The 11,240-nt window shown below is 34.8% G+C and overlaps 1 protein-coding gene across 1 annotated transcript; it reads right to left on the bottom strand.

Annotated features, from left to right (window-relative positions):
• Window positions 1-3,650: 3,650 nt before the first annotated feature.
• On the bottom strand, window positions 3,651-5,366 carry LOC132254897 (uncharacterized). Its single transcript, XM_059741916.1, has 2 exons — window positions 5,100-5,366; window positions 3,651-3,894 (listed from the first exon to the last, which is right to left on the bottom strand). The coding sequence occupies exons 1-2, from the start codon at window positions 5,204-5,206 to the stop codon at window positions 3,651-3,653; spliced, it is 351 nt and encodes a 116-aa protein (XP_059597899.1). The 5' UTR covers window positions 5,207-5,366.
• Window positions 5,367-11,240: the final 5,874 nt, after the last annotated feature.

An 11,240-nucleotide genomic window follows, 5' to 3' on the forward strand; every position in this document is an offset into this window, starting at 1 on the left:
TGTTGCAACGTTGTAGGAAGCTAGTTCATCCCACATGCCTTTCAATTTTGTGTAATAGGCAGAGACAGAGAGTTATTCTTGTCAAAGAGAAGTAATATCTCGTTGAATTTCAAAGATGCAAGGTGCATTGCTTTGAGAGAATCGCTCACGGAGATCTTCCCAAACTTCATGAGTAGTAGAATAATATATTACACTATTCGCGATTTCTGGATTGAGAATATTGGCGATCCAAGAGTGAACCATGTTGTTACACTATGATCAAGTCGCATAACCTTTAGGATCAATTTCTTCTGAAGGAGCTTTGATTGAGCCATTGACAAAACCTAATTTGTTCTTGGAATTTAAAGCTAGAATCATAGCCCTTTTCCAAGTCGAATAATTGTCTCCATTCAAAGATTTGGAAATCGAAACCAAACCTGGGTGATCTAAATGGTGAGTGAAATGGGGATTGGAAAGATCTACCTTTGAGAAATCTGTAGGAATCTCTGATTTTGTTGTACCAGAGCCAATAACTTTGTTGCCAAGGACTGAAGGCGTTGGTGGTACCTCATCGTTGGCCATGATGATTGAAGAAAAGAGATGCTACACGAGAGAATAGAGTGCAACGATGAGTCAGGATCTTAGTCCTGCTTTGATACCATGAAAAGATGAATGACGAAGAGAATTGGTTGAATGAATATTATTGATGCTGAATTGTGTATTTATACAAGGAGATTTGTGATATTTTCCTACAAGTCAGGAATTAGCTACTACATTCTAGGTTGTCCAGCTATAAGTAAGGATTACAATAAGAAGACTAATATACAGATCATTTATTCTTAATATGGAAGATTTAGGAAGATTGACTTTCCAACAAAACTAAGCATTCTTTCAGGAGTTATCCATATGCTTATGAATAGTGGGAGGAAAAAAAATTCAGACCAGATTTAAAAATAAGAACAGAAATATGATCTTTAAGGCATAATGTAGCTAAAATGAAATCATATTATTTCCAAGCCAAAACCCAAAGTATTACAAAAAAAAAAAAAAACTGACAGCAACACACCTATGAATGGCTCAGAAATCCAATAAATTCAAACACATAACTTGGTGTTCATGCCCAACAAATAATCCACAAGAAGAAATAGTATGAAGGAAGAAAAATATATGAGGAATCGACAGCAATTATACCTAAGCGAGTCCTCTCGATTGAAGTTGACCCCACTTCATAGTTTTTTTCTCTTTCCTAATAAAATCTTAGCTAGATCTACTTCTCATTTCTCTGGTTTCTTGCTATCTTTTCTTCCCTCAATGTCTTTCACCCAACTCACCTATGGTTTCTATCTCTCCTCACTCTATGCTCCAACTATCTCCTAAGACATTCAACTCACTCTCTCTTAATCTCTCCAAAATGAAGCACCCATGGACAACCTGCTTAGATCATCCATCATTTTTCAATCTTAAGATTCTTCTCTCCAGAAAATGAGAAAAAAATCCTCCCTGAAAATGCTCAGCTCACCCTTATTCCCTTCTCCTCTCTCAAGCTCTATTTCTTGCTCACCCGAAAAGCTCAGTTTGCCATTATTTTCCTTTTTCTCCTACAAACTCTTGCATTCTTCCTCAAGCTACCTCTTTTACCTGCAACCCTCTCTCTCTCTAAAACTTCTTTTCTCCAACGACTTGTAGGAGCTTTTCCACATGTCACCTACTAATTCATTCCTTATAAAACCACCACAAATAACATACGAGCTACCATCTTTTTAACAACCTCTCTAAAAAGGGCACATGTTTTTCAAAACTCCTCCACCTGGCCAAAAAAAATGAGACAATAACAATCCCCAAAATGGGGGTCTACAATATTATTTCGGGATAATATTTTTATTTTTCTACTTTATATATTTATGTTTTTATTTAAATGGTTAAATTAACTATTTATTATATATTATCATTTTAAAGTTAATATGTCCAAAAAATAATTAAAATCAATAAATATGGGGAGATTAGTGAGCGAAAAATTTTAAAACTAAAGAAGTTTTATGAGATGATACATTAACATATTAAAAGATATGTCAAATGAGAGAGAAATATAGGATATAGTGGTAAGAGATAAGAAAAAAGATAAAAGAAAAAGGTAAAATGTAGAAACTTGGCAAGATGTGAGATGTGTGAGGGAGTTCATGTGTAGGAATGGCAACGGGCAGGTTTGGGATGGGTCACCCCTATCCCATTCCCGTCCCAAAATATTTAGTTATTTCCTATCCCGTCCCAAACCCGGGGCGGGGCAAGGCGGGGCATTCCCATCCCTGTTATAGAGTTAAAATTAAAATCCCATCCTCGGCCCGTCCCGACCCGGGTATGTGTTGTCGGGGCGGGGCGGGGCTGGGCTATGCTGTGCTGGGCTGGGCTGGGTTGGGCTAGGGTTATTGATGAAACCAAATAGTTGTCAAATATCTTTCTTTAAGAAGAACAATTGTAAAGCATTTGAAGATACCCGTTAACACCAATGTCCTCCATGTTATGAATGCACCCACTACAAAGGCAATGAACAACCCAATAACAATAAAGAGCTCCAAAGCAAGTAAATTGCCAATAAAAGGCTTGATGATGATGAACAAAAAACCAAATGCCCATTACAAGCTATTCAAATCCAGATTATTTTTGGAAGCAAGTTCAAGGAATAATACAAAAAATTAGAAGTATGGCATCCACCTTAGCCTGTTTCTCAAACATTGATGTGGTCCTAAAACATTCATGTATAGACACCCTAGAAGCAGAAGCATCTACAACTCCAGAAACATTACTTTGGACAGATTGCGATATTGCACTTTGAATTATGCACCGATCAGTGTTCCCATTGAACTCCAAAGGCAACACAGATGATTCCATTCTTTCACAAATTTTATCAATTGGAGCCTAATAGAGCAGGCATCACCTCTATCTTCATACTTGTTGATCATAAATCCTAACCATGAAATAATGACACTAGCTTAGCACTGAAATGAGTTCCATTGTCATTCATAAATATCAGCAAGCTTTTCCTGTTGGTATTAACCCATAAAATACCTCAAAGAACCATAGCAGATATAATCCTCATTACCTTAAAAACCAAAGCCCTAGGTAGCCCACTTTTATTTGGTTGTAGAAAACTACTTATAAGTGTTGTTTTTATCAGTTTCTAATATTTCAACTTTGATGGTAAAAACTATCATTCCTTTACTTGATTTTGCATTAGCATTTTTTAGCTAATTTGTTGCATGAAAACCCAGCTACGGACTATATTCCCAGTATAAATTCCAAACAGCAAGACTAAGGAAAATTAAACATAAAAAAAAAAGAACACACAATTATTAGCTGCAGCAATTGTACTAATTTTGAAAGGAGAGGCTCATGAATATTTAAATTACTGGGACATATAGAAATAGCAGATATTAGAGAACCATATCTTCCTCTCTTAGGGATACATATTGTCCCTTTCCCAGCCCAATACAAGCAGATCTCTAGGGTATTGTTCGTCACAGTCACATTAGTTTGTTTAATGACTTCTTCACCAATTCCATTTGCCTCCTCCATGATATTGAAATCCTCCCACACCAATTTGCCCTAAAGTAAAATGTCCCAATCAATAATTCTCCTTAAAATAGATAAATATGTTCTTATGATATAGTAACTGGCTACCTGAATATGTTGCAAGCTTTCTCATTGGTGCAGTCCGTAGCAATGTGGCCTGGCTTGTAGCAGTTGTTGCAGAGTCTCGCATCATGAGTAGGTAGACTTGGGCATGAGCAATCCCGAGCCAGGTGACCCATTTTGCCACACATATGGCACACTAGATCATTAGGACATTGGCTTGCAAGATGTCCAGACTCTTTACAGTTCCAACAAATGGTTGTTGAGTTACACTCAGCAGCTATGTGGCTACAAAGGAGAACATATTAAATCAGCTTTTTGCCAGAAATTAGTTTGGTGGGTGAATCAGGGTTTAAACTATCCTGAGGAAGCACCATACATGATACATCAACCAAGTATTGACATATTTTAATTCTAGAAATTGTTCTCTTATAAAACATGAAATGTTCTAGAGAAACTAGAAAGAAAGGAATTCATCTTACCCAGGAAGGCCACAGTTGTTGCATACAGTCACATTTGGGCAATCTCTGGCAAAATGCCCTGGTCTCTTACATTTATTGCACAGATAATCTTGCTTGGAAATTAACAATATAATTGGTTGTGAATTGTGATAATTTAAACCAAAAGACAGCAGCAACTAAAAGATCTTGGTTTTAACAAAGGTAGAGTCCACACATCAAGGAGACCACTTTTGACAGGAACACATTTAGAAAATCAACATATTGAAGATAGCAACCTCCAATGCTGCAGGCTTGGACTACCATAGACAATGTTAATGTGTTTACAAGTAGATGTTCAATAGAATTCCAGAGGAGATTTCTTTCTCAATTTTATCTATTACAGCAGCTCTTCCAAATTGTTTAAGAAAATAATATATTTGTTAGAAAATAACCATACATTGATTTAGGTAATCACTCCAAAGCAAGACTCGAGGATCACATGCCCTATCCAAGTTATTCTCATCTATGGTATTTTCAATTTCTTCATCTTCATGTATCCTTTTTTATTTTTTACTTTTGCATGAAATTTTGAAGTTACAACAAGAAAGCATCCACCCAATTTTAAGCCATCTACACATGCATACACATTAAGTTCCTATATATGGTGTTTTCCAGAACTAGATAAGGACACTGCAATTTTTCAATAGTTGTAGAGAAATTAGGCTCTTCATGTCACCAATTTGAGGCAGACATACACAATGTGAATACATGATAAAAGCATAAGTTTTATCTTTTAGCACTACAAGTACCCGAACATAAGTGATTCCTAGTAATAAGCAAGGCCCAAGAAGAAAGAAAGAAGGAAATTTGTATCTAAGAACAAGTGAGAAATGGAACAAACAAAAGAACATAATCATCACTAAGAGCACACTTTTCAAACAAGAACCACAACATGTAACTATAACATTTATGCAACGTAGGCTATAAGTGTGTGTGTGTGTGTAGATAAAAGGAATAACAGTTAGATTTTGCTGAATTGATAAAGGAGCAAACCGGTGAACTCGACGATGCCTTGGGTAAGGTGTGTCTCGGTAAGAAGCACGGTCACTGCTACGAAGCCTCTTGGCTTGTGGTGGGCTTCTGCTTCTATCCAGAGTCATACTGGAAACCTGTAAGTAAACTTTCTCAAATATATGACAAAATGAAAGATAAAACACAACACTATCAGGCCCAAGAATTGCCAACTCCGACCCACCAAAAGTATCTGCTGCCTGCCTATATCACCACACAGCCCAAACCACAAACATAAATCTAAGTCAACATCCAAGAACTCCAGCCCAAATTACATTGAACACACTCTTAAATTCAAAAATAATAATAATAAAAGCATTATATTAAAAGGCAATGCCATGACAACATATGAAACATATGGGATAAATGCACAGATTCCATCAAAACTAGAGGTATTATTATAAAATTTCTTCCCTAACTATTATCTGGCATTAAAAAAAGGATAAAGGGAATTTTCCATTTAGTATCAGAATATCAGCATAAAAGAAAGTTCTTTTAAGCACCGGTTCAAGTTCAAAAAGGTCAAACTCATGCCATAAAAGGTTTAATGTGCACCAACTTCTGCCAATACATAGCTACCTACTTGTTTATCTAAGAAAGATCTTATTATTTAAAAAGAAAATAATAATAAAAATGATGATGATGCATGTGTATTCCAGCTAAATTGATCATCTATATCCAATCATTAGGTCTAGGGTATTTGTTTTCTCTCTTTCACAACTGCATTAAAAAAAACAAAGCAAGTCCATCCAGCCAATTTATGTCATCTATCTGAAATAAATAGACTGTAGCATGCAACAATAATTCCCCTGCCTGGCAAAAAAGGAAAAATAAAAATAAAAACCATTGATGCAAAAAGTAAATGAAAAAAACAAGTAGGGTATTTTTCCTTTTTAAAGATCACTATTGATTACTAAACCTTGTAGGCAACCTAATTTCAAATGATAGATGCCAAAGAATAAAAACATTAATATCAGAGCCTTAATCAATGTACATATATTACTTTCAACCCTTGGTAACCATAAATTTTGCCATCTTCTTCAAAAAAGCTATTCAAATCAACTGGATTAATACAGAAACTGTTTGATGCACCAACTTCATCTTTTCTAGAAACTACAATACCAACAAACAAGTAATACACCATACTGAAAAGGACATTCCTCGTCCTAAATGAAGCGATAGAGAACTATGACAATGGACAGGCGCAATAGCATATGCCCATACACAACATATTGAAAATTAAAGTATTGAGGTTAAGCACATTCAGCAGTAGCATAAATTACTAGGATACAGTGAACCAATCTTTTGAACTAAATAACTACCAAAGATAAATTTCAAATATATGACAATTTTCCAAGGACTTCAGTCATTGCAGCTACCTAGTGAACAACAGTCAAAACACTTGAAACCCAAGCATAAACTTAGGCCCATACCAACCACCAACAGCCCCAAGTTGAAGGGCAAAAAAAAAAACCAATTCAACTAGAGACAACCCATTTGCTCTTACTCTTAACAGTTGAAGCAAATTAACAAATTTAACAGTTGGGGAACATAAGTTTCATAAAATTAGCTCAACATTCCAACTTTCCAGTGCCAATAAAATGGGTCAAATGCCAAAAGAATCAAAAATCAAACGGAAAATAAACTAGTTTAATGTGCTAAAATCCCATTCATATCGCTTCTTGAAGAATACCTCCAACCATCTCCACACAAGGGAATGAACATTGCATGACTGATTTAATTCTCTATTTCCAGGAACCCCAAGCATCAGATTCAGTGCAGCAGCTATTGACATAGCCAATTTCTCAGGATTAATAACAATAACTATTATTGCCTACAGAATGTGCTTAAAAGCTCGCACTATCATCTCATGAATACAAAGTGACTGCAGTTACAATAAAAAGAAATAATGAACTGTTTATTCAGGCATAGGAGATGAACTCTTATAGTGTGGAATGACACATTATCCTTGCCCATAAACTGGTACAGATCCACATTTTCAGGGTTCTTCCACCATTTTTCCCACTTCGGTGTATAGCATGCAGTGATTGAGACATAAAATGTGGTCACAACATAAGTATATACAGAATGCACTTCCTTTTCTTCAATGCATTGACAATATATGCAATATATGGACATGATAAGAGAAAAAAATGATAGGTGGATGAATGAAAAATCATAGCATGAGATTGTTTGCAACTTAAAAGGTTAGAGCATAAGGTATACATACATAAATTAATATAATCTGAAAATCAATTACCTCTAACATATTAGCAGAGAAATTGAATATTGTAGGTAGTGTTCTGCCTCCTATATATGCTTCTGCATCCACTATTATATGCTCAAACCTAACTTTAATGGTTGGAATATCAAGTCCAACTCTGTTTTAGGCAATTAGAAACCAACATAAATACATGATACAAAAAGGCTTCATAGAAAATAAGAAAAATAAAATAGCTCAGAATTCCTAAATCCCCTTTAACCAAGCTGGACTTAGAAGACTTGTTAATGGCCTTTGGACTAGGCTGACCAGACCCATTTCCTATAACACAGGGTGTCAATCTAAAATAAAAGACCAGGTTCATTTGAGAATTTGTACATTCCTTCTCAATGCATTGTTGGCCTCAATTAGCATATGTTCCTACACCCACATTTCCTTTCAAGGACTCTACCGTGCAAGTCTTGAACTTGATTGTAAAGAATGTGGTTCTTAGTTACAACCATGGTAATTAACATCATATAAGACATGCCAAAATATAATATCCAAAATTAAAATATATCCATAAGCTTAACAACATTGAAAAAAAAATAAAAAAAAGACATTACAAAGAAATTGTTAGCAAAAAAGAAAGAAAAATGTCTCTAACATCATCTTAAGTAAAAAATCTAAAGCACAAGTAAATCATCATTTTCATCCATCATTGTGAGTTGGGGCTGTGAGTCATGAATTGATGAATCACCTAGTAAAAAAAACACCAAAAAAAAAAAATAGAAAACTTTACTAAATATTTTAATAAAAAACAATTCATAAAATTGATAATTATGTAAATCGGTTACCTTCTTTTTCCTTCCATAACCAACTTTGAGCACACATTAAGGCCTCCAAAGTATTTGGATGAAGCCTACTACAATGTTTTGATACCACCCTACCACCCGTGCTAAAGGCTGACTCAGATGCAACTGTAGATACCGGAATAGCATAGATATCACGAACAATCATCTGCAAAGTCAGATACTTTATACCATTTGTCTTCCACCAACTTAAAACAACAAAATTTGAATTCCTTGGCAGAATAGACTCCTCTAAGTAATAATCTAACTCCGACTTTGTATGACTTTCTCCAGTGGTACTATGAACAAATAAGTCAAACTTTGAAAGAGGATCTTGTTCATCATAGTTTAACTCCAAAATAGTTGAACCTGATGAAGTACCATAGGATGAAGTTTTTTGCCCCAAATTAGACTTTGATTGATACTCAGAAAGCAACTCATAACACATTCCACAGATTTTTTCTATCTCATTTGAAGCTTCAGACCCATACATTAGTGGAAAGTAAAACTCTAAAATCTTTATCTTGTATCTTGGGTCAAATTAAGCTGCTATTGCCATCACAATATGACACCCACTCCAATACTTGTCAAACTTTTGCAACATACTTGATGCCATCGTTTTCACAACATCATTTGAGCATATCAACTAATCATACAATGCCTCTTTGATTTCGCACACTTTGATGAAGAAAGTATTTGCAGTGGGATAATTTCGTCCTGAGAACAACTTTGTTATGTTGTAAAACAATTTCAATCTTCCACATATTTCTTTTGCCATATTCCATTCTTCCTCTGATGTCACAACCATGTAGTATTTTTCACGTTGCTTCAAACGTGGGAACACATCTTTATATGTTATAGCAATTGATAACATCAAGTATGTGGAATTCCATCATGTCTTACAATCAAGACTTAACTTCTTATTGCATGGAATATGCAATTGGTGAGCTGTATCTTCAAACTTTTCCATTCTTGATGGGGTTGCTGACCAATATGCAACACTCTCACGAATTTTTTCAATTTCTACTTCAATAACATCCAAACCTTCCTTAACAATTAAGTTCAACACATGTGCCGCACATCGCATGTGGAAAATTTTTCCATTCAATAAAAGTGAATCGCTCAAAGATAATTTCTCCACCAAGATATTGATCATTCCGTCATTACTTGAGCAATTATCCACAGTGATTGTAGAAACTTTTCTATCCATATTCCAATCCAACAAGAAATCCATTAATACATCTGAAAGAACTTATTTTGTGTGTGGAGAAGGCACATAAACAAACCTAAATTAAGAATAAAAAATATCATTAACACAAACAATATCATTAAAGGATCAAATAAAAAAACACTTTGGAAGTTAAAAAAAAAAAAACATAACTAACCTTACAATATGATGGTGTAGTAACCAAGACTCATCAATGTAATGTACGGTGATAGCCATGTAGCCTTTCTTTTGATTTGATGTCCACATATCAGTTGTGATAGCAACTCTACTTTGAAGTTTCTCTAAGTAGCTAATCATCTTATCTTTCTCAACCTCATAAATCTTCATTATATCACCCTTAATCGTATTGCGAGAAACCATCTTAAACAAGGGTTGGAGACTAGTAGCAAATTCTCTAAACCCCACATGGTCAATGATTGAAAGTGGGTACTCATGCAATATAATTGCACGTGCAAGCTTCTCTCTTGAGATTTCTTTATCAAAGGTAAAACCACCAATTTGAACTTTTCCATGACCTTTTCTCTCTACTGCCAATAATTGTTGCCAATCAACATTTCTTCGTTTCATGCACCTATCTATGTGTACATGTAAGTGTTTTGTCCCATTCTTGGTATCGACCTTAAGCTTTCCTTTACAGTGCTTACAAATAGCATAATCTTGTCCATCTTCTATAATTTTATCAAAATCATTCCAAACAACCGAAGTCAACTTTCTTCTTTTAGATACCAAGGTTCCATCAGTAGTTGAAGTACTGCCTGTAATTGGAGTTGAACCCTCACTTGGCATGGAAAAGTTTTCCCCTTCTTCTGATGTCATTTTTCTTAATATAAAATAAAGTCTATAAGTAAAACATTCAAACCTAAATTAATAACCTAAAGCTTGGATAGGGCTTGAAGCAAGGGTTTAAAAGGCAAGATTGTATTTAGGTTAACCTCCAAGAATTGCAAGATGTCAACATAGTTTCCATTAATAGAAAAATAAATGTAATAGAAAAGCATCGAGGGCAGTGCAACCGAAAGACACATGCAGTTTATATGGACAACCCACAGGAAGTGAGAAGAAAATAAGAAAAAAAAAATAGAAAACAAAGCAAACAAAAGCAAACAAAGAATATTCTAAAAAGTAATAACTAGAAAACAAAACAAAACCTTGAAATTAGGAATATTTAACCAATATCAAAACTATTAACGGACAAAATTTGCAAATCAAATTCTCTAAAGACAAAAGAATTTTAGGGAAGAATAATTCTATATTGAATGGCACAATATGGAGACCACTAGCACAAAACACATACAGCTGGAAAATATTGAATAGGATTTAACATGGAAGCAAAAGTGGCAGTTTCATAAAAATTAAACAAGGGCAAATGACTCATTTGTAATAGTTACTAGTAAAAAGCACATGAATATTAGTGTCATTAGATTGTATCTTAGTGTGATACACACTAGAAATGGGTTCATTGATGGAATGCATAGTAGATGTTCAGAGGGAAAAAAAGCACTAGTTAGAGAAAACAAGATTCTTTTTCCCTATTCTCAAGTTTAATGAATTTATCAATTGGTTTGCAGGATGCACTTAGAGAACTCTGGATCTTAGCTTATCCTGGTAGGGAGCTCCCCTCTCTTAAGTCAGAGCTCTGGAAGGAGATGGGTTGGCAAGGTACTGATCCTTCAATAGATTTTAGGTGGGTAGAGGACTATATATAAACATCTGGTATTTTACAGACTTCTCTCATGTTCATGTGTATTAATGTGAATTTGGTCAAACACATTTTAGGGGTGGCGGATTTATATCATTGGAGAATCTTATCTTTTTTGCCAAGAAGTATCCGGTTTGTTTCATGT

Source organism: Vitis vinifera, chromosome 13, assembly GCF_030704535.1.
Source record: "Vitis vinifera cultivar Pinot Noir 40024 chromosome 13, ASM3070453v1".
Taxonomy (NCBI): domain Eukaryota; kingdom Viridiplantae; phylum Streptophyta; class Magnoliopsida; order Vitales; family Vitaceae; genus Vitis; species Vitis vinifera.

What these genes read in the sequence shown, in the direction of transcription:
- LOC132254897 (XM_059741916.1), bottom strand. Translation starts at nt 5,206, where the DNA reads ATGACTCTGGATAGAAGCAGAAGCCCACCACAAGCCAAGAGGCTTCGT. An exon ending in AGGCATCGTCGAGTTCACCG is followed by an intron (nt 3,895 to 5,099) that starts GTTTGCTCCTTT and finishes TCTCCTTTGTAG; the next exon opens with CCACATAGCTGCTGAGTGTA.